The sequence below is a fragment of the Neophocaena asiaeorientalis genome, unplaced genomic scaffold, assembly GCF_003031525.2.
Source record: "Neophocaena asiaeorientalis asiaeorientalis breed wild unplaced genomic scaffold, Neophocaena_asiaeorientalis_V1.1 scaffold251, whole genome shotgun sequence".
In the NCBI taxonomy this organism is placed as follows: Eukaryota; Metazoa; Chordata; class Mammalia; order Artiodactyla; family Phocoenidae; genus Neophocaena; species Neophocaena asiaeorientalis.
Genome location: NW_020173377.1, coordinates 2995208 through 3019225, shown reverse-complemented (window position 1 = coordinate 3019225; position 24018 = coordinate 2995208). Strand labels below are relative to the sequence as shown.

General features: G+C 42.7%; 1 protein-coding gene across 1 annotated transcript in view; it reads right to left on the bottom strand.

Moving 5' to 3' along the window:
- CACNA2D3 (calcium voltage-gated channel auxiliary subunit alpha2delta 3) overlaps positions 1 to 24018 on the bottom strand; it is a 772424-nt gene that overhangs the window by 375597 nt on the left and 372809 nt on the right. The window contains exon 10 of the mRNA XM_024746438.1: positions 2159 to 2248. Within this exon, the coding sequence (XP_024602206.1) occupies positions 2159 to 2248 (90 nt within the window). The remainder of the gene's footprint in view (positions 1 to 2158; positions 2249 to 24018) is intronic.

The following is a 24018-nucleotide window of genomic DNA, read 5'->3' as shown; positions in this document are numbered from 1 at the left end:
GCCTCCAGCTGGTCTCCCAGCTCCTGCGACAGCTCAACATAGCTGTCACTTGTTTGCTTTCAGCTCCACCCCATGTGTTTTTTTCCTGAAAACCACATTTCCCAGGCTCTCCAACAGTTTTGACAAGTTTCGTCTTAAGGAGAACAAACACTGAAGGCCACAAGAGAGAAGCCAAGGTATTTCTAAGTCATTTCTCCCTTTCTCTCTGCTTTGGGGGCCTGGGCATTTTCCAGCAATAGCAGCATCTCCTCCAAGACACTAGGACAGGCCTTTCTCCCCAGGATTCCAGCTTGTGCTGGGCAGCCCCCTCCATGGTTTTATTCCCATCTGGACAGCCACAATGAGGAGGCTCTGATGGCATCCCTCCATCCTGTTGTCCTTCCTGCCCTAGAGAGGAGCTACCTCCTGCTGGTGCTAATCCATGGATTGGTTCATTCTTCGTTTGATTTCTCAGCTTTTCCATCCCCTGTGCCACCAACTTTCTGAGTTCAACTTCTGCTGTTTGAAATACCCAGAGTGGTTTCTATTTTTCTGCTCCTTAACATTTTAACTGCTACCTCCCTCGTCCAAAGCCACCATTATATGTCACTTAGATAATGTCCTTCCGGCTACTGTCCTTGTTTATCAATACAGCAGCCAATGGATACTGTTAAAATCCAAGTTGGATTGTGTCATTCTCTGCTCAGACTCCAATGACTTTCCATCCTATGCAGAGCAAGAGCCAAAGTCCTCACTAGTGTCTCTATTAGGTCCACATGATCCTGCTACCTCCGTGATCTCATTTCTTAGTATACTCTTTCTTCCCCACTTTGCTCTTGTCACACTGGTCTCCTTGCTGTATTGTAAATATGTCAAATGTCCCTGCCTCAGGGCCTTTTCATTTGCTGTTCGTCTTGCTGGAAATTTCTTCCTCAAGATATCCATTATGGCGGCTCCTTCACTTCCTTCAGGTCTCTACTCCAACATCACATAATCAGAGAGCTCTTCCCTGACCTCACTGTGTAAAGAAGCAAGTCCTATCACACTGAAACAGTGGTGCTATTGTTCTCCTTAAGACTACTCACTTCATGTGTCTCTTCCCATTAGAACTGGGGTCAGAAAACCTCTGTAAAGGGCGACGTAGTAAATGTTTTAGGTTTTACAGGCCACATGGTATCTATTGAAACTAATCAACTCTGCCATTGTAGTGCAAGAACAGCCAGAGTCTATACATAATCAGGTGGGCATGGCTGTGCTCCAATAAGACATTACTTACAAAAACAAGATGCAGGCTGATTTGTCTCCTGGGCCATAGGTTGCTGACCTTTTCAGTAGGGTGTTAGGTCCATTAAAGCAAACCCTTTGTCTATTCTGTTCACTGGTATATTATTCCCAGTGTCTGACACTAAAGAGCATGCAATATATAGTAGTTAAATAAATGATACAGAACCTGCATTAATATAGTCATTTCTTTTCCTACTGCCCTCCCAGAGTAAAAAGATCACAAAGGTGCATGTTGTTCTAGGCTAACACAATTGCATTCAAGGGGAAGAACAACCAACCCAAGCTTCCCCAACCTATTTCACAGGATGTTAACAGGTGCTACTTGAAAAAAGGATTCTTTGTTCAAAGAAGTGGGAGAGACAGCAGGTGAAGCGGCATTCTTTTTTGCAGTACTTACTGAAGCCTTGAGTGTGCACTGCGTACTGTGAATCTCCAGGGGGCTGGAGGGAGGGATAGGTAGAGCTTGTAGTACTCCCTAAACACACCACACAGAGAAGCCCTTCTCCCTCTGAACAGGGCCACAGGCAGGGACTCAGTGTGACACAGTAAGAAGTGAGTCTACTCCATGAAGAAACTGAGAGTTTTTCAGGTGAAAAGAAATCTGCATTAGCTCTAGTGTTGAGACACTAACAGCCCCAGAGTCAATGAGTGTGTCAGGTGAGTCCCCTGACCAGACTGCACCAACAACTCTGCCCAGCAGGGGGCTGGTATGGCTTCACCAGGTGGACCTGGTTCCCCAGATCATTCATATGGCCAGCCTTACCTTCCCCACATTCTATGCCTGTGAATACTGCTCAGTGACAGCCAGGGCTAACAATAATGCTGGTCCACAACTTTAAAAAAAATCCCATCTATTCTCCTGGAAAAGAGAAAGGCAAATTAAAGAGGAGCTTACATCACTGAGAATGTTGAAGGCCTCATTCAGAGCTATATCCAGCATTCCGATTCCTTTGGCAAAAAGTTTGTCTAGATGCTCCCTGAAGTGCTGAAACAGCAAAGCAAAAAAATCCATTAGCATCTGTCCTGTTATATGAAACACCAACCTTGAATGAACAAGCACATGCCAAGGCAAAATCAATGATTCTCAGACCCAAATGGTCATAATGTGGCTTCTGCCTTTCAAACTCAAAACATAAGCACTTATTCGATATAAAATTTACCTTCCATGTGTATTTTTTTAGCTTTGATTACATTTTAGGGGAAAAGAAGTTCAGATTTTGATGAAAAGTATGCAACTTGTTGAAAATTCCTGCTTTCCTCTCCAGTTTCATCTCCCATGACTCTCCACTCTCCCACCCTCTATTTTCCCACTCCTGATGATTTTTTAAGACTCCATGCATGCCCTCCCTCCACTGGGAACACACTCTCCATCCATTTTCTGCCCTCCCCTCTCCATCGTGATGGTCTCTCTTACCTACTTTTGGGGTCTCAGTTTGAACATCGCCCCCTCCTGCCCTGGGAACCTTCCCAGAACACCCACCTGAGAGCCTGGAATGCTTCCTTGCAAGCCCAGGCTGGCACACCAGGCTCAAATCCACCATGCACTTAGCACTGCAGGTACGTAATCGCCTGATTAGATTCCCTCCCCACTTAAGACTGTGATGTTCCTAAGACATGGCATGTCTGGTTGTCTATCGTCCCCTACATCTACCACGTTTCTGATACACAGAAGGTGCTCAATACCCCCTCCAAAGAGCCAAAGAGTGAGGTTAAAGACTGGATCACAGCATGAGAACTGTGACTATGGAAAGGAAATCCAGGCTACAAATAGAGAGGGCTTCGAGAAACAGGCAAATGGGAAGAACCCTCTTCAGGAGCAGCCCCAGGACCTCCTGCTATGTCCGTTCCACAGAAGCCCAGCATTAGCTGGAAAGTAAAGGGGACAAAGAAAGTGACTGTGAAACCCAAACATTTCTGCTTCCCAACAAAGAGGCAAGAGCGGGCCCAGGCGCGTGCCCAGGTACACAGGAATGTACATGATGGTCACTGGCCCAAAGCCTATGTCCACAGCAACACAGCACCTGGCATCACTTTCCAACTGACCCATTCCAAAACCGTATCTTTTCTATTGAAATGAATTATTCTCTTTCCAAAGGCATCTATACCCTTGTCTGCTGGGGAAATGGCTGGAAAAGTCACTAGGAGGGAGAGGGGCAAGAGGGCTGGGTTAGTGGTAAAGGTTTGCCAGTGACTTCCTGGCCTAGGAGTGGCTTCCTTTCTCCTACTGTGCCTGAGACCCAACAGTGCTCCAAGTGTGCCATCAGCATCCACGTGGTGACACCCACTCATAATGTGTCTGCCTGAGGACTCCGAAAGTGATCGAAGCATCATAGAGACTGATCCTAGGACATGACTCATGGTTCTAAGATGCTGCTCCGCCTGGGCTTTCTGGCCATCAGGATGGACTGCAGGTTTGCTGGCAAACTGGACTGGAAAGCTTGAGTGGGATCCTTATGGTGATCAGCTTTACTTATTTTTTTAAAAATAAATTTATTTATTTATTATTTTTGGCTGTGTTGGGTCTTCGTTGCTGCACACGGGCTTTCTCTAGTTGTGGTGAGTGGGGGCTACTCTTTGTTGCGGTGCACGGGCTTCTCATTGCAGTGGCTTCTCTTGTTGCAGAGCATGGGCTCTAGGAGCACAGGCTTCAGTAGTTGTGGCTCGTGGGCTCTAGAGTGCAGGCTCGGTAGTTGTGGCGCACGGGCTTAGCTGCTCCGTGACATGAGGAGTCTTCCCGGACCAGGACTCGAACCCGTGTCCCCTGCATTGGCAGGCAGATTCTTAACCACTGTGATCAGCTTTAATGACACCTAAGCCTAACATGAATCAAGGCTGGATGTGAAGTTGGCAAATCACCCTGGGGATTCTCATACCACCCACAAGACCTCTTCCCTGGTCCAACCCTTCCAGCAACCATGCTCTCATGCTTACCAGAGCAGCCGCAGTTCTGGAAGCCTGCTCTGTGTTAGGTCCTTAACAAACACCAGTCAACTGGGTCCTCACAACAGCCCTGTGAAGTTCCATCAGCCCACTCTGCAGATGCTAAGACTGAGGTCCAGTACTGCGCCTAAATTCACATACCTCCAAGCTGCCTGGCACAGGTTCTACCCAGGTTGGCTTCAGCTGCTCTCATGCCTTCCTTCTTTCCACTACACACCTGCTGTTCTTTTTTTTTTTGGTGGGGGGTGGGAGGGATAGCCTGCATGCCAGGCACTGACTGTGAGCTTGACATACACCCGGCCAGTTTGTCTCCAGTATGGTTGCTCTTAATCCCTGCACCTGGGCTGCGGCTGAGTCTACAGGTGAGTATCAAGTGGCATGCTGAGGACCAGGGACCCAGGCAAACCACACATCCAGGAACCAAGTTTCCTGCTTCTCTGTTCTTCTTGCTCGATGCCTAAGGCCCAGCAGGATGCCGAGCTCATGGCATGTTCTCCATGAGCACTCGGTGGACAAACCTAGGAAGCTGACTGAATCTGCGGAAGCCCATGCATCCCATTGCAGGTGGGCAAGAGGGGATCAGAGCAAATCAGTCTGCCTTCTCCAAGAAACTCCACCCTTGGAAACCCGACTTGTGGGTGAGTGGTGACCACCAAGAGGACTTAGGCTTGGCGAGCACCACCTCAGGGTGGCCCCAACACACCCTACAGGACACAGAGCAGGATGACAGGCACATCAGAAAGTCTGGTCTTTAACTGGCCCCAGATTCACATCCCAGTGACTGGACGCTGCCTTGGTTCATTCTATTCATTTGATGTCATTTCTGTCAACTGCATTTAATTGTGCTCCATCACACAAGTTTACAGTTTTTTTTAATAACACACCAATTTTTCTTTTACCCCATATGTAGCTGCATGTCATGTGCAGAATGTTGCTTCAGGCAATGGTTGCTTTTATTGTTGGACATTTAGAGTAAAATGCAATAACATGTCATGGAATTCCCCTCAATTTGCTATTATAACAAGGTCAATTGTGATTTTGTTTCTTCCTGGTAGAAAGTGGGTTCATATATGAGACAGAAAAAATATTTCCTCAAGTTAGAGGTTTCCAAATGATGTCACAGATGAAAGTTTCTCTCTTTATTTCTTCCTCCCTGTCCTCTCCCTCACGACCAAACTCCCTTTCCTCCTACTCCACAACCTAAACCAACTCAACTTCATCATCCCGGTCTTCCACGCTCTGCATTTAACCCTCAGCCCAACTCTCCTCCAAAGTGGGGATAGGGGGTCTTGCCTTCCAGGGAACCATCTCCTGCAATATGACCTCCACTAAGAGCTGCTCTGTCCATTATGGTAGCCATGAGCTACGTGTAGCTATTTACATTAAATTTAATTAAAATTACCTAAAATTAAAAACTCAGTTCCTTGATCACACAAGGCACATTTCAAATGCTCAACAGCCCCATATGGTTGGTGGCCACTGCACTGGACTGTGAAGATTAAAGAATATCTCCATCATCGCATAAAGTTCTATTGGATAATACTGACCTGGAGACACAAGGGCTAGTCTGGTCCTTCCTCTTGACTAATGGTGAGTCAGAGGAAACTCTAAGGCCAGTGGCTATGTGTGATTTTGCCTGTCCAGCATCCTTTCCCCTTCTTCCGATTTTCCTTCTTCCCCGCCACCCCATAATTTATATAAATTGGATGAGGCTAACATCTCTCTCTCTCCTTCCCAGATCCAGGGGTGGGCCCTTTGATCAGCCCTGTCCAGTCTGTGAATTCCATCCCAGAGGCCACAGTTGGCTTCTACTGGAACGTGAGGAAGAAGACTCTCTCCACTGAGATTACTGAGAGGTCAGGGAGGCAGGCTGGTCCTGCCAGCAGCCACTGCACAGGAAGAGATCATCTGAATAAAGGTAACAGCCAAGGAGAACAGAGCCCACAATGGAAGGGGGTGAGATACAGTCAAGACAGCATGGCTTGAGCCCCTAGATCCAGTCATGCTTAGTTTTCTCAGGTAAGCGAGTCAATAAATTTGCCTCTTTGCCTGACCAGATTTAGCTGTATTCAGGCCACTCAATCCAAAGGACCTTGATGACCAAGCCCGTCACAATAACCCTGGCTGAGACAATACCTCCCCAAAGACCCCCCTGCATTACAATGATCCTTCTCATCTCATCTATGCCCCCCTCCTCCCTTTCTTAATCACTGTCATTGCATTACCTGGTTTGCACATTGTCTGAGTGCCCATGCCAGACAAAGACAGGCACTTCCTGCACAGCACACTCGTGGGGCACATGGATGGAACAGCCATGGCTTTTGCTCCCCATGGCCTGGAGTGACTTGCTGAAGATGAACTCTAATTGTGTGCACTCCAAGGGTAGTGTCTGAAAGGGAATGAAGGGGCCTGGCTGACTGCCCTGCAGTCAGCCTTCTTATCAATACAGATTTCTTTTCCTATTCTCAGGTGTGGCTACTTACTGTAAGATCAAAACTGTTTATATTTAATGCAATCATATTATACTTGTATGTTAGCAACTGGTATAGAGACCCCATGGACTTCACAAGAATCAAACTGAACTGGGATTCAAGAGACTGAGTCTTAGTTCTGGCTAGTCCATTTACCGGGTATGACACCCCGAGGCAAGTAGCTTTGGCTCTCAGGCCTCAATTTTGCTCCCTATGAAATGGGGATGGGAAAGCTTCTGTGTATTGGGTAGAAAAGTGAGAGCAAGCAGTGCCTTAGAAGCAGCAAGAAAAGTGAGAGCATCAGTGCCTTAGAAGCAGCAAGCAGCAAGCAAGCCAGATGTCTTGAATTCCAACTCCCACTCTGCCACTCACCCCCTCTATAAGCCTTAGTAAAGATACTGCCTTCATCTATGCCTTCTTTTCCCTCTTAATGCAAGAGCTATCAAGCTGACCTCTCACTATTATTACAGGAAAAATCATCTGAAAGAACTGCAATGACAGAAACATGTGAGACTACTTTAATTTCATATTTGTTAAAAGAAATATTTGAAAAAAAAATCCTGCAAAACTTTACACCTTAAACACCTATGTCAACTTCCTGGTTTACAACTTTACAGTCTAATCCACCTTGAAAAATGACTTATTTCACCCTTTAAGGGCCAGGTTTTATTAAATGGAGAGACACATGGTTGATTTTACTGACACCAAGGCCTCAGTGTCTTTCAGAGCAAGCTACCAAAGAACAGGAGGTTCAGAATTAGCCGAGCCAGGAAAAGAGTCCTCAACAACTGTGTGCCAGAAGGTGGCCAGTTTCCATTATTTTTCTAAATTAAAATAAACCATTTATTGGGAATGGTGACAGTTCCATTTTATTATTAAACTTCAATAAAGGAGGAGGCGGCTGGCTTTTTATCTTTGCTTTAGGCACTCATGCAGCATATGCTGCTGCTCAGGAGAAGGCCTCGCTTCCAAAGCAATTAGTGCAGCTTAAAGCCTGGGGAGATGAACCAGCACGAGCGCCACGGCTGCCTATGCCCGATGCCAGCAGGCACGGCGAGGCTGCTTATCTCTGTGAAACAGTCACAACATCCAGGCCAGTGGAGGGGTCCTGGAGAAACAACCCTCTCCCTCCACCAGCATTTGATTTAGTTGAATCAATACTGATAACTCTTTTTGTGATAATAGCAATCATGTTTTTCCCTATGTAATTATAATGGAATGTTTGAGCCCTCCCAATTAAAAGCAGGGGATTAATATATAAAGTGGCCATCGGGAGACAAAACAATTCCCCATCCACAGAGTCATTGAGAGCCAGTGGTCCTGGCTCGGGTTACTTGGGGGAAAGGCTAACAACCACCTATCAATGATGCCCATCCAGGTCACTTGAGTTCAGCAGACCCAAATTTTGTGCCCATTACATCTGGACAAGGGTTGCTGCAGCCATGGGAAAGCTTGCAGAAATTGCCTCACCCAATTCCTCCAATGGCAGCCAGCACTGGCCAGATGATAACTGTGTGCTGGGCACTGGGTATTTTTCATCCATAACCTCACTTGATCCTCCTAAACACCCCTAAAAGGTACTATTAGGTTCCTATTTTACACGTAGGCAAATGGAGGCTTAGAATGGTGAAATACTTGCCCAGGATGGCAGAGCAAGTAAGAGGAAGGTGGGTTTCAAAGTGCAGAGCCCCATATCTAAACCCATATGCAGTCGGCCCCTTCCAATACACAGGGTGCAGTTCTCGACATCCCTGACAAGATGCAGCATACAGAGCCCTAGGGATGTCATGCAGGGCTGGTTTCATGGGTACATGACATATGCAGCCACACAGCACCCCATGCTCAAAGGGCCCATGCTTGGTTTAATGCTACGCTGTCACTATCTTGAAATTCTTAATAATTTTACTGTTGAATCTATGTTTTTTGATGAGATCCAATGGAACAAGATTGTGCATGTGAGTGAAGGAGATATGGGAAGTGTGCAGGTCCCTGTTTCTTGCTGCCTGGGTCACACCTAGCATCTGTCAGTGCCCAGGGAGTGCAGAATTCTGATAGATAGCCAGAGAGCAGGTGTTCATCAAACATGCTTGGCTTTGTTAGGTTACTTTGTATTGTGGCCACCAGGTGACAAACTAAAATTAAGGAGCTAGAGGTATGAGTGCTCTGTGGAAGCTCTCCAACCTTCAGCTCTATGAGTAACAGACACGGTGCCACTCGCCTTCTCTTAAAATAGGGATACTGCTCATGTCAATATAAAATCAGACCGAACAGAGGAGCAGTGTCCCAGTGATCATGTCTGTCTCATTCTGACACCAAACTCCTCATGGAAATTTCCAAAGAAGTCTTCACACGTTGCAATGGTCCCATCACCAACAAGCTCCAAACCCAAACTGCAGCAGGTTGTTTGTCAGAGGCCCAGAGGATCTCCATTCCTGCCTTCCGACCTGACTGATACTAGGCCACGAGATGATTTCACATAAATATGGACCCTTCATCATGATGTAATTCCTCCTGACAACAAACCCTCCTTCACCCCCAACCCTGGGATAATTCTCCTATGCTCCAGTGGAGTTTGAGAAATCCCCTGGCTTAATTTTACACCATCTTCTGGGCACATATGTCACGGACCTAGGGCATGAGTACTTAAGCTGAGGCTGATGTATATAAAGCACCCAATAAATACTGTGGTCATCAGTATTACCTTCTCTTCTGTCTTGGGTACACTCTTTCTTTTCTGCTAGGTCTCAAACCACCCCCTGGACCACCTATTTTCCAGAAACCCTTTTCTCTAACTCTTTAGGGACATATTGTGATCTTTCTTGCCTGGGGAAAGCTACCCTTTGTTTCTTATCTTCTCACTACGTGTGCTCCCCCTCTACATGCTGCAGAGAGAAGCACTTGCACACATCTTGTGACACCACTACCACAAAGTGAATTAGACTGTCATTAGATTCCAGTGGGGAAGGCAGACTGTGTTTCTCAAACGTGAAAACACAATAGCCCAATAAAGCTGGTTTTAAAGAGGCAGGTCCAGATGTTTGCAATTTGGGGAAGAAACTACAGACCTGATAGAACTGTGTCTGAGTCAGTCCCCGTTTCTCCTTAACGGTGTATATTACAAATTGAAGTGTCTGGAGGTAGCAGCTGTTTAATAGTAGCGCCAAATTAGAGACAAGATGGATCTCCTGGATGTGAACAATGAGTATTAATTCATAGCAGGTAGTCAGTTGAGCTACAACCTCATTTCAATGGCAGAAGCACTAACTATCCCATGTAAGATGATGATGATGAGCACAGAACTGGATATTCTCTGCAATCTGGAAATACCTGAAGTGGAACTGGTGCCTCCACAGAAGCTTTGCACAGCAGGGCAAGGTGGGGTCCAGGAGGACTCCCTGCCTTATCAGTTCATCATCCTCCTTGTGAGGCCTCTGAGGGAGCCAACTCTGAGAACCTTCCAGCGACTGAGGAAAGCCACAGTCCAAATGCTACTTGGACAGAAGCACTTGCTTTGTGTCTCGCCTGGCAAGATGCCGTTGTGTGTGTGTAAACAGGAAGGCCTCACTCTTCACATCTTTCTGACATTTCTGAAGGTCCAAGTTCATAAACTTTATAAAAACCTTGATTTGATTCAAGTTTGCTTCTTGGAGGAAGGAGGCTTTCATCAACTGTAGTATATGAGACCAGACAGAAGTCACAGCTTTAGTTCATTCCAAACACAATGACAAGCTCTGAAAACTTCAGCTATGAAGAGGTGTATATTTATAGTTGGCATCTCTATGAGAGAAAGGACTTCATTTGTCCTGCTCACATTATGGCCCCAACACCCTTATGGTGCCTAGCTAGCCCAAGGCAGACACTCGAATACTTGTTGAATCAATGGACAAACTAAAATATATAAAAAGCCTTATATGAATGCAAAAGTTAAATATGATTGGACCCAAGTTCAATTCTATGAATTTCTTATAGGGAATTAATCAAGAAAATATGCAAATATTTATACACAGATGCTTATTACAGCATTATTTATAAGAGCAAAAAAAGGAAAGCAAACTATATTTTCAACAATAAGGAGGCTGAAATGCTCTGTAGCCATCTAAAATATTGTAAAGATTATTTCAGGGACTAGAAGGGTTATCACAACTTGCTATTAATTTTAAAAGACATTTAAAGAAGTTACAATCTACCTTTTTTTAAAGCACATATATCTGATATAACGGCCTTCAGGATAAACACAATGGTATTATAGTGAGTTCTTTTTGGTAAGATTACATGTGACTTTTAAAATTTTCTTCCTTTTGCCTATCAACATTCTTTATTATTTTGTATAATAAGAAATGTTAAAAATGAAAGCATCATTACACAGACAAAGCCTCAATGCTGTAGATGAGCCCCCTCTTCCTAGCATGTCCACATTTGTGGAAGAATTCCAAATTTTGGAATCAGCCTTGAAGCCACCTTTCAATTTGTAGAAATACCAGGTTGCTCCATACGACAGACAGACATGCTATCAAGTGCCCATTGCATGCTTCACTCTTGACCTGGAGCAGTAGGGACAGTGGAAGAGATGGTCCCTGCCTTCAAGGGAACCAGAAAAACCCACACAATGACACCTCAGAGGGGCAGGCCCTTGAAAGAAAGGAAGAGAGTGGATAGATGAGGCAGAGAGAGCCTGGCAGATAGGAGGAATTCTTGGAAAATAAAAGAACTAAAAACAGTTGGGTGAAATAAGCAGTCTTGGGGCCTTGTTTAGGAGGAGGCCAGGGACAGCATCTCTTCCTCTTCGGTGGAGCCACCTACCTACATTCTCCGGGCTGGGCGGATGGCAGGGCCAGTGCTGTCTCCTAGCCCAGCTCCCTAATTGATTCTGCCTGTGCTACAAATGCAACCGACTCGCTAATTAAGGCAGAGCTGATTGAAGCTTGTCCTCATCTGTGCTTATTTCTTCTTTCCACACGTTTGTTGATAGTGACACTGAACAGAGGGGGACCACCCACAAAAACCTTCAACTTCAGACAATGGAAATGTCTAAACAACAGCAGGCACTGCACTGCTTCAACTCCAGCTTGAAATCTCAGATTATGCGGCTGGTGTGTTTTAAAAGATCCCAATGGAAACTCCTTCTGGGGTGGTAGTAAAGAAGAGATATACCTCTAGTGGTCAGATAAACTTTTACACAGGTGAAGTAGAAACAAATTTAACACTGGTTCAAAAAAAAAACACAGAACCCTAAAACTGAGTCTACCTACCTCAAAACTTTGTACAGTAATTCAGAACTCTTTTCTTCTTATTATTATGTAGATGCTCTTTTGAAGCCATCTTATAAACAGGTAAAAAAAGAGGAAATATTTCTCAGAGCTAATAAATGAGACCAATTCCAGGGTTGGCTTCACACAGGAACCCATGTTTAGAAGGGTCCAGGTTTAATGATCTGCGGCCACCACCCTGCAATTCTTAATTTTTGGACAAGCGGCCCCTCATTTTCATTTCGCACTAGGCCCTGCAAATTATTTAGCCAGTCCTGATGTCAGCTTGGCTTGGGGCAGACATAGGGACAGGAACTTGGCATTGTATTAGAAGACTGTCTCCATTCACAGACTTTTGTCTCTACATAAATGTCTACTCATGTTCATCAATGCCTGGTTTTATTTCCCAGTGTCCTAAAAGGCTAAAACACAGCATTTTATCCTTAACTGGGAACTGTACACGGAGTCCTTCACAGCTATTAGTTTGATAAGTCAGCTATTAAAATTAGCTGGTGTCAAATATCAGGAAAAATGAAGAGTTTTAGAAGGCATCTCCTAACCATGAAAATATTTAATATTTTAACTCCAAAAATAACTCATACATTTAAATCAGGCTCCCAAGGCTTGGAATGGAAACAGTAATGAGAGATCAGAAGGTACATGCTATATATACTACCAAACATAAGGTAGATAGTTAGTGGGAAGCAGCCGCATGGCACGGGGAGGTCAGCTCGGTGCTTCGTGACCGCCTGGAGGGGTGGGATAGGGAGGGTGGGAGGGAGGGAGACGCAGGAGGGAAGGGATATGGGAACATATGTATATATATAACTGATTCATTTTGTTCTAAAGCAGAAACTAACACACCATTGTAAAGCAATTATACTCCAATAAAGATGTTAAAAAAAAAAAGGTAGATGCTCATGAAGCTTCCACATCCAAAAAAATCCAAGGAAAATCGCTAATTTCTGTGGGGTGACTGGAGCAAAAGTTTTGCGGTGTACTAGATCCCAATGATGTCTAATAGTAGTTTCATGGACGGACCACAACAGAAGTACCCGGAAACTTGTTAAAAAACATTCTGGGGCTCCAGGCTGACAGATTCTAATCCAGTAGATCTCCAATGGGCTTAGGAATCTACACATTGTTTAATATTGTTCTTGGGATTCTTAGGCCCAGCTGCCAAGTTTTAATCATTCACCACCTGATGACCAGAATGGGAATTTAGAAATTATTTAAGTCAAAATGCTTTTAGCCAAATGTGACCAGTCTCATCCGACATGATATGTCCATGATGAAAATGTGAGTGAGTGGTCTTGGTCAGCTAGTCTGGATCACACAAATCCAAGTGTAAGACATTGGGTACACGATCTGGGCATCATCAAAAAATATAGACAGATAGATAAACATTTGATTATCAACAAAAATGAGTGAAGAAACCTCTGGGCAAGGAGGTCCAGTGCAGCATCTTGGGAGCAGAATGACAGGGAGGGCTCCAGACATTGGGTCAGAGCTGCACTCAGTGAATTGCCCCTTCTAAGACCTGCAGCTTCCATGCACGGCTCATTAGATGTACACATGATGAAGCCATGGCGTGGGAGGCTCATACAGCTGGCAAGGAAGGAAAGCCAAAAACAAGTACAGCAGGAGGCGCCATTCGTGAGGCAGCTCCCCAGTGCCTCACAGCATACCCCATTATCTTGGGTACTCGGCAGTCTGCAGTTCCCCAAACCAAACCAGTCCTTGAGGAAAAGCCAGGCATGCAACTTTCTAACTACCCTAGTGAAATGATCATGAGATATCAGTTTCAACCAAGGCACACTGATTTGTGCTAGATCCTCCGCTCCAAGACCCAGCTAGCTGCTAAATGAGGTCAATCCAGCTCAACCCAGCAAGAGTTTGAGGCAAACACCCTAGAAAGCTACTAGACATAAAGCAAATCTTTTAAGTATTACAGATAGAAGAACATCTTCTCTCTCTAAAGATAAGAGGCAGCTACACAAGCGAAAATACCTTCTGCTTTGTGCACTGAACGCGTTTAATGCAGAGGAGACTGATCTTCAATTAGCAACAGGGCACAAACAATGTGTAAAGGGAGCAAGGCTGCAGGAGCTTCCTTCTGTTAGTTTTTGGGTCTTCTACCCAAGTGTGCCATTGTACCTCACTCCCTAAGAGGCAGCTACACAAGCGAAAATACCTTCTGCTTTGTGCACTGAACGCGTTTAATGCAGAGGAGACTGATCTTCAATTAGCAACAGGGCACAAACAATGTGTAAAGGGAGCAAGGCTGCAGGAGCTTCCTTCTGTTAGTTTTTGGGTCTTCTACCCAAGTGTGCCATTGTACCTCACTCCCCCAGGGAGGGGACAGGCTGCAATCAGACACTGCTTGAGAATGCAGAACTGGCAAGGTTCAGGTCAGACAACAGCTCCTTCCTGAGAAATGCCTTCTGCGCCATCCCCTGGTCCTAAAGTGTTTCGCGCAACTAACTGACCGCAAACTCGAGGGTTGCGCACACTCTGTGCCAGCTGGCTTACACCACCAGGGCCTTGGCAGGGAGAGCAGAGGGTCTGGGCCTGGCATCTGGATGATCCTCCCCAGGCTCAGTGATGCAGCTGAGGCAGAGACCCTGGCAGCTTCCTACTCTCCCCAGGCTCTGCCCCTGTGGCCAGTGTGCTAATTAATCCTCGGATGGTCTGGCATCCAGGCCCAGACCTAAGGAATGAGCACAGAGTGAAGTCACGCGGCATTAAAACCTTCAGGGGGTTTCTCATAGCTCATTTTAACCATGTTTGGCAAAAGTAACAGGTTTAATCCCTCAGAAATAATTGAAGTTAGAGGGCAGACCTAAGGGAGGCTTTCCCACACTGCTGCAGTAATCTGCATATGAAAGTCCATTGTTCTGATGACTAGGTTGTTTTGGGGTTTTTTCTTATTAATTAGTTACTTTATTTGCTTTTAGGATCCTGTACAGTTAATTTATACATTTAATAGTCGTTAATTGAATCAGCTGTACAACCTATTGGGAGCATACAGGCTAATGTGTTACGCCTGAGGTCGCCTCCCAATTAACAGGGACTGGCCATAACACCTAAGAGAAATGCTGAACTATTAGACAATTTTTTAACCTACAAAAATAGCAATTTTTTTTTTTTAAAAATAGCAATTTAATAAGGCTGCTCCTAATAGTCTTTTATTCTGATCAAGTTGCCCTAGATTCATTTTATCCAACATAAAATATGAGATTGCAGGGTGTGACTTCCAGAGTTAGTGATGATTCAATGAAAGGAGAGAGAAGACGAGGCTTTGGAAAGTAAGGAGTCGCAACCGAGGTGTGAGGGAGGCATGACTGGGTTCCCATTACCCTGACATTCACAGTGTTCTAGAAGGTTACAGCAGAATAGCTAAGGTGGCTGCACCTGCCACTCAACAAGGCAGGATTTTACAATGTGCTGCAGGACCTCTTGCCATTTCTACTTTCTTTTCTATCTTCCCATCAGTGACACCTGCCATAAAAATAACTTGGGTTTTAGTGTAAGACAGGGGTTTCTTGGACATTAGATGCTGGCCAAAAACCTCGACTATAGTCACGGACAGTATTATTTTTATAAGTGCCTGAAGTGGTCTCTAGGGTAGCCCAGATGCTCTGGGTCGGTCACATTTTACTTACAGATTGTTATATTTACTGATGGCCCAGGACATGTGTGCATCCAAGTGCTGAACTGTTTCTGTGCCACACTGCCAGGTACAATTCCCATGATTGTTAACTAAATATTTGCGAAATCATGGACAGCACATTCTAGCTTAATGGTTTGAGTGTTTCCATTAAAAATGTCAAAAGGTGGATAGCTTGGTGGTATATATGCACATGAGAACTTCACGCAGAAGGGCTGGTCTCTCTAGGAGAGATGCTCTGGGAAGTGGCTTGTTCTGAGAACTGCAGTTTAGCCTTCATACACTCTATCTTTCTACATGTTAACATTTGGGGCAGAAAAACTTCTTAAGAAATCATTAATTATTATTATTACTTAAGTGAATAAACAATTACTCAAATTTGTTAAGATGCTGGCCCTGCAAAACGCCCTAATGCCATTCTCCCGTTAAACTTTCCCAGAGTCCTATGTGATAGTACAGGAAGGAAGGGGACAGTGGATGCTCACCTGTGGATGGGAAGGAAAAGGCAGCTTACAGAGGTGAGGTGACACACACACTGCTCCACAGCTGGTCACCTTGCCCAAACTCACAGCCATGTTAATTTGGTTCTTAACCATTAGGCATTTCCACCTCTAATATTACTCTTCTCTCTCCAAAATAGAGACTATTGATCTGAAATTAAATTCACCCCAATAACTCAAAATTGTCATGCTGAACAGTAACTCTGGTGGATATAGATATATTGCTGTAACTTTTATCAAAATCCTTGATGTTGCTTATGTCCTCCTAGCTATTTTATCTAAACCGATTTTGGTCTTTCCCCCCACCCAAAATCAGACTATCAGCTCCCATTTTTCAACTGTCAGTTTGCCTACCTCTAGCTTTTTCTTTTACTCTCAAGACCTAAGACTTCATGTTAAACTATAGCAGGATGAGAAAATGAATATTCCTTTCTCCATTCATTCACCTATTTAGTAATATCTGAGCACTTTTGATGGGCAAGGTCTCCTTCTAAGAGAGGCAGCAGAGATAAAACACAGAGTGTGAGTGTCCACAGAGAGATCTTTCAGGTTGTGGGTGAGAGACAGACAAATGAACAAGTAAATAAAAAGAAAGGAACATCTGTCACCAGGGCTCACATGAGTCAGAGCAGGGTAGCACGGAGCAGGGGTCAGGGAAGGTGACCTCTGGGCTGAGATCTAACCAAAAAGGAAAGCTTCTACTTCTTTCAGGAGAAGGAGTTGGTGCTGAGGCCCTTAGGAGGTGGGAGTGGGCATGGCGTAGAGCGGGATGACAAAGAAACGAGCTCCACGCCCAGAGTGGATGAAGGAAGAGCGTATAGTGGTCGGCAGGCACTGCACTCACTGAAAAGAAGGTTAGGTTTCATTCTACGTGGAATAGGAAACCTTGGGAGGGCTCTGATCGGGAGACTGACTTGATCCGATGTGCTCCTTCCTTCCTCCATTCAGTGCTCTTTATGCACAGCCCAGCCCTATGCTGGATGCAGTAGAAACAGTGGTGAATACAGAATCATCCAGGAGACCCTGGCTAGTGGGAAGGGCAGAGAGAAACCAGATCCAGGAGACCCTGGCTAGTGGGAAGGGCAGAGAGAAACCAGATCCAGGAGACCCTGGCTAGTGGGAAGGGCAGAGAGAAACCAGATCGCCACGTGGCATCATGGGGAAACCACAGAGGGCACTTTTATTGTATCTGAGATCAGAGGATGAAAAAGTTGATTGGGCAAAAGAGATGTGGGAGAATAGGAAGGAAAAAAGTTGTATGTTCCAAACAGGGAAAACAGAACACATGTAAGGTTTCAAGAGGGTGCACGATGACTTCTAGGCTATAGGAATTTTAATATGGCTGGAATAGGAAAGAAAGAGGGAAGGAAGGAGGGAGACAGAGAAAGATGATGGAGGGCAGGGGTGGGGGAAAATGTCATAATAGCAAAAGAGGAGAATGGATAGGCAAACAGGAGGCATATGATGGAAGCCTTAATAAGGAGACGCCCAGTAATTCAATATTACAAGATAAGTTCTAGAGATCTGCTGTACAACGTCATGCTTTTAGTTCACCTAACTATATACCATTGCCACTCTTTTGTGGTAATATACGTAAACCCAACTTATTCTTGTTTAGAGCTCATTGTGTTATTTTGGATCTAGAAAAAGCTATTTACATTTAAGTTATTCCAAATTTTTCTCTGTATTTTTAAATGTACTGTGACATTTTTTAAAGCAATGCAATTCTTACTACCTTTTATTAATTTTGAATTGAATAAAAATGGGTTAGTGTTTGTTCCCTCTGCAATTCTGTCTCCCTTGGTGTTTGGGCAGGCAACATTCACGGATGTGCAGAGGGCTACTTTCTGCTTACAGTTCATAACATACCCCTCACTCCCATAACACTGGCAAATCTGTACAATGTATACCCATCTGTACACTGGATGCCCATAAAGCCATGGGAAGTGGGAAGTTTTAGAATCCAGGATGACTCTTTTGACAAAGTTCAGGCTGGAAGAAACAATACTGGGGAAAATCCAGCAACTCTGATGTGCATTTTTGTTAATTCACGGAAGTTCAGTGTCTCCTGATCCCGTGGGAAAAGATCAAAACTGTGGAGGAAGATGACAGTGACATGGGTTTCTAAGATTGGTTGATTTTGCAGCAAATACAAATGAATCTTGAACAGAGCTATGAAATTCAGTGGATTTCAGAACATCTTCATTATAAAACCAGAGAAAAGCCATATCACTAATCTTCCTCCCTCCCCCAAGAGAGACCACAGGAGGTTCATTTTAAGGTCTGATGAACGGTTCAGGCGGTCTGAAGTAGATTAGGACAAGAGTTTACTCATTTGAATTCTATATTTAAACTCCAGGCTCAACGAATTTGTCATGGTTTCTCTTTCTTTAAAGAAAGGATATTTCCGTTATTTGGTACATAAAGCAGCAAAGCAAAATTCTCTCTAGACAGTAAACAATACTTTGAAAGACAAAAACAAAAACTTAATAGAATCTCAAGATCACTTGTTCAGGGATGATGTGTCATGGGCCATGTCAAGCAAAATCACAGGAAATCTGTGAAACAGGACTATTTAGTCTGTCCAAGGCCAGTGTTTTTGCTCTAACATTTTCTTTTATTTCAAGACATCAAGATTCTCTCACTCCTCTTTCAAATTTTTAAGATGATTTATCAAACTGTTTTAACTAAAATTATCCAGTTTTGATTTTTCAGGAGGTCACCTAAATATTGGGAAACCAGAGTTAACTGTCATTGGACTGAAGGTACATGACATAATAATCCCAGATGTCACCTTCTAGAAGCCCTTTCATACCCTTTCATTAACTGCAAGTAGCATTACAGTGGCCGCCAGGGAAATGGTCATAAGATGAAAAAGTAAGAAAGACATGATATTTGGCTGTCATGAGAACTTGTCAGGATATATATGGATATTTTGAGTGAAGAATGAAACATCCCAAAGGATTTGGCACATTTTAGTCAGAATTATTTAACTCACAGGATGGAAGGCTGGCATCAACGTGCATGCACACTGCCCGTTGTACACAGGTTTATACAGAAGGTCATAATCCCCATTCCTATTTCACAAAGAGCATGAGAAAATGGTTTCAAAGCTGCCATTCAAGGGAGTTGGACTGAACTAGACAGAGTAGTGAGGAATATCAACCCTGGAATCAGATAATTTCACTCACAATCGAGTTCAGGTTATCCTGATTATATTAAAATGTAACGGGGCTTCCCTGGTGGCGCAGTGGTTGAGAGTCCGCCTGCCAATGCAGGGGACACGGGTTTGTGCTCCGGTCCGGGAAGATCCCACATGCCGCGGAGCGGCTGGGCCCGTGAGCCGTGGCCGTTGAGCCTGCGCGTCTGGAGCCTGTGCTCCGCGACGGGCGAGGCCACAACAGTGAGAGGCCCACGTACCGCAAAAAAAAAAAAAAAAAAAAAAAGGAAGGATTTTCATGTTTTTTAATGCATTTCATGCTTTTGTTTTCAGTAGTGTTTTGTGGGTCTTCTACTGAAATGAAAAAAAAAAAATTTTCAACCAGAATCCTCTCCCAGGTGGCTTATCCATTCATTCATTCATTCATTCATTCATTCTTCTACTGAGCATCAACCTCATAGGTACTGACCTAGGTGCCCAGTCTTTTCCTTCTGGAAAACCAAGCAGGTCTGTCCAACACAGGCCTGCCTCCTTGCCACAGCTGTAGACACTGGGACCAGGCTGCTGGCTGGGCTGCTCCAGCCACTGGAAACTCAATTATGGATCCAGAATGTGCACCTGATCTTGCAGAATCAGAGTCCATAAGAAGACACATAGGGGAGGCACTGGAGGGAGTGGGGATGACTCCTGACACCATGTTCAAGGCCTTGGGTGCTGACTTTTCCACCCCAGGACTTTGCAGTTAGGTGAGGTGATGTAAATTATCATTTTGCTTTTTATGAATTTACTAGTCTGTGTCACATCCACGATGCGAGTTCTTAATGTATGTGGCCTAACATCTATTTGATGATACAAATGGAAATTGGTTGAAATTAGCCAAAAGAGCTCATCTTTGCTTAAAATATCCCAAGATTCCAATGAAAAACAAATGCTTTGTCTTCTGAGATTTGAGGTAAGAACACTGAAATCCCTTGCCATTAGAAACTGAGCTACAAATCAGCACCTTTTTTTAAGATAACTAAAGCAACCTAACACACATTGTTCAACTGCTGGCACTAATTTGATAAAGCCCCTTTTTAAGATCAACTTGTATACTTCATAATATTTTTAATTAAACTCTTTATTTTGAGGTAAGTATAGATCCACATGCAATTGTCAGAAATAACACAGAGAAATGCCTTATACCTTTTACCTAGTATTCATCCACTGACATGATGCAAAACTACAGGATATAGTGATATATATATATATATATATATATACACACAATCTATATAGTATATAGTGATATAATATCACAATCAGGGTATTGACATTGATAAAGTCAAGATACATAACAATCCCATCACAACAAGGTTCCCTCATGCTGCCCTTTTATAACCACTGACCTCTCCCCACTCCCAACCCAAACCCCTGGCAACCACTAATTTGTTCTCCACTTCCATAATTTTGTCATTTCAAGAATGTTATAAGAATGGAATCATGCCGTATGTATTATTTTGCGATTGGCTTTTTCCACTCAGGATAACTCCCCAAATATTCAAAGATTTGTCCCAGTTATTGTGGGTACAAATAGTTCTTTTTTTTTTAATTGCTAAGTAGTATTTAATGGTATGGATATATCACAGCTTGTTAACTATTCACCTACTGAAGGATATCTGGGTTGTTTCCAGTTTTTAGCTTCTACAAATAAAGCCGCTAACAGGTTTTTGTGTGAACACAAGTTTTCATCTATCTGAGATACATGCCCAAGAGAGCAACTGCTGGGTTACATTGTAATTGCATGTTTAGTTTTATAAGAAACAGCCAAATGTTTCCCAAAGTGGTTGTATCATTTTATGTTCCTTTCAGCAGTGTATGGTATGAGTGATCCAGTTTTTCCACATCCTAGCCAGCATTTGGTGTTTTTTATTTTTTATTCATTTATTTTATTCTAGCCATTCCAATAGGTGTGTAGTGATACCTCATTGGGGTTTCAATTTCCCTAGCTAATGATGTTGAATATCTTTTCATGAACTCACTTGTCACCTGTATATCCTCTTCAACAAAATGTCTCTTCATGTCTTTTGCCCATTTTCTAATTATGCTTGGACTCTTGAGTTGGCATTATTTATGTATTCTTTATATACTTGTGCTCTATCTATACGTAGTTTATATATAGTTAGTATATTCATATAGATTGCTAGTTCCAAACTATCTTGGGAAAAGATATTTGCAAACCACACATTTTTTCATCCTTTCAGCAGGGTCTTTCACATAGAAAAGGGTTTTTTTCTAATTTCAATGAGATCCATTTTATCAAATTTTCCTTTTATGGATTGAGCTTTTGGTGTCAAGCCTAAGAACTCTTTGTCTAGCCCTAGATTTTCTGAAGATTTTCTCTTTTTTTTTCCAAAGGGTGTCATAGCTGTACATTTTACATTTAAGCTTTTGATCCATTTGAGTTAAATTTTGTTTAAGTTTCAGTGTTTCAGCCAAGGTTAAATTTTTGTTTATTTGTTTGTTTCCTCTTCCTTATGGATGTTCAATTGCTTTATTTGTTGAAAAGGATATCGTCCTCCATTGAATTGTCTTTGCACTCTTTTAAAAAATCAGTTGAGCATATCTGTGTGGGTATATTTCCGTGTTCTTTCTTCTATTCCATTGATCTATACGTCTACTCCTCCATCAATACCACACTGTCTTAATTACTGTAACTATGTAATAGGCCTTAACATTGGGTAAATTGATTCCTCCTACTTCCTTCTTTTTCAAGATTGTTTAATATTCTAGGCCCTGTGCCTTTCTATGTAAACTTTAGAATACTCTTGTCTATGTCTATAAAAACCTTGCTGTAATTGACAGGAATTGCATTAAATCACAAGACATTTATTAAGTTCGTCATCTTATATGGGCCCAGGTTGTAGCATCCCAAAGCAATTACAATAGTAACATCAAAGATGACTGATCACAGATCACCATAACAAATATAGTAATAATGGAAAAGTGTGAAATATTGTGAGAATTACCAAAATGTGACACAGAGGCATGAAGTGAGCACATGCTGTTGAGGAAATGGTGGCAATAGACCTTCTTGGCTCAGGGTTGCTACAAACCTTCAGTTTGTGAAAAACGCAATATTACTGCAAAGTGCAATAAACTGAAGCAAAATAAAATGAGGTATGCCTGTAATTAATTTCTGCTCTTTATTATTTCCTTCCTTCTGTTTGCTTTGGGTTTATTTTGCTCTCATTTTTCTAGTTTCTTTTGGTAGGAAATTAGATTATTAATTTGAGGCTTTCCTCTTTAATATAAGAATTCAGTGCTATAAATTTCCCTCTGGATGCTGTAATAGCTTTGTCCCACATATTCTGATACACTGTTTTTCATTTTCATTCACTTTTATATTTTTAAAATTTCCTCTAAGACTTCCTCTTTGACCCATGAATTATTTAGTAGTATATTGTTTAATTTTGAAATGTTTAGAGATTCTTCTGATGTCTTTATATTAATGATTTCTAATTTGATTCCATTATAATTATAAAAAATACTCTATCATTTTAACTCTTTCAAAGTTGTTGAGGTCTGTATTATGACCCAGGATCTGTTTTATCTTGGGTAATGTTCCATGGGTACTTGAAAAAAATGTATATTCTGCTGTTGTTGGGTAAAGCCTTCTATGAATGGTATCTGTATCTTATTGGTTGATGGTGCTGTTCAGTTCCTCCAGATCCCTGCTGATTTTCATCTTAATAGTCTGGCAACTCATGACTGTGAAGTGTACAAGTCCCCAACTATAACTGTAAGTTCTTCTATTTTTACTCTCAACTTTTAATTTTTTGCTTCATGCGTTTTGAAGATCTGTAGTTTGGTGCAAACATATTTAGAACTGTTATTTCTTCCTGGTGGACTGACCCTTTTATCATTATGTACTGTTCCTCTTTGTCTCTAGTATCTTTCTTTGCTCTAAAGATGACTTTACCTCATATTAATATAGTCACTTCTATTTTTTAATGTTTGCATAGTATATCTTTTCCCATCCTTTTACTTTCAACATACCTATGTCATTGTATTAGAAGCAAATTTCTTGTTGTAAGCATATGGTTGGGTCATTTTTTAAAAATCTACTTGGCCAACCTCTATCTTTCAATTGGTGTGCCTGGACCACTTATGTTTAAGATAATTAGTGATATGTTAGGGATTAAGTCTGCCACTTTATGTCTTTTTCCTGTTCATTTCCTCTGTTTCTCATTTCTATTTCTCTTTTCTTATTTCTGTGAGTTACTTTTTAAGTGTTCCTCTTTTTATTGTTTTCTTAATGGTTGCTCTAGGTACTATAATATAAACATGTAATTTATCACAGTCTATTGGTAGTAGCATTTATCACTTACAGTGAAATGTAGAAATCCTACTTCTAATTAGGTCCCTCTACCTTCCACACCTTCAAATATAATTGTCTTAAGAATTTCCTCAACAAACATTGGGCACCATCAGATGATGCTATAATTTTTGTTTCAACTATCAAATATGATTTAAGAATCTCCTGACGTGTGGAGAAAAGGGAACCCTCTTACACTGCTGGTGGAAATGTAAACTGGTGCAGCCACTATGTAAAATAATATGGAGGTTCCTCAAAAAACTAAAAATAGAGTTGCCATATGATCTGGAAGCCCCACTCCTGGACATATACCCAGACAAAACTATAATTTGAAAATATACATGCACCCCTATGTTCATAGCAGCACTATTTACAATAGCCAAGACATGGAAACAACCTAAATTGACAGAT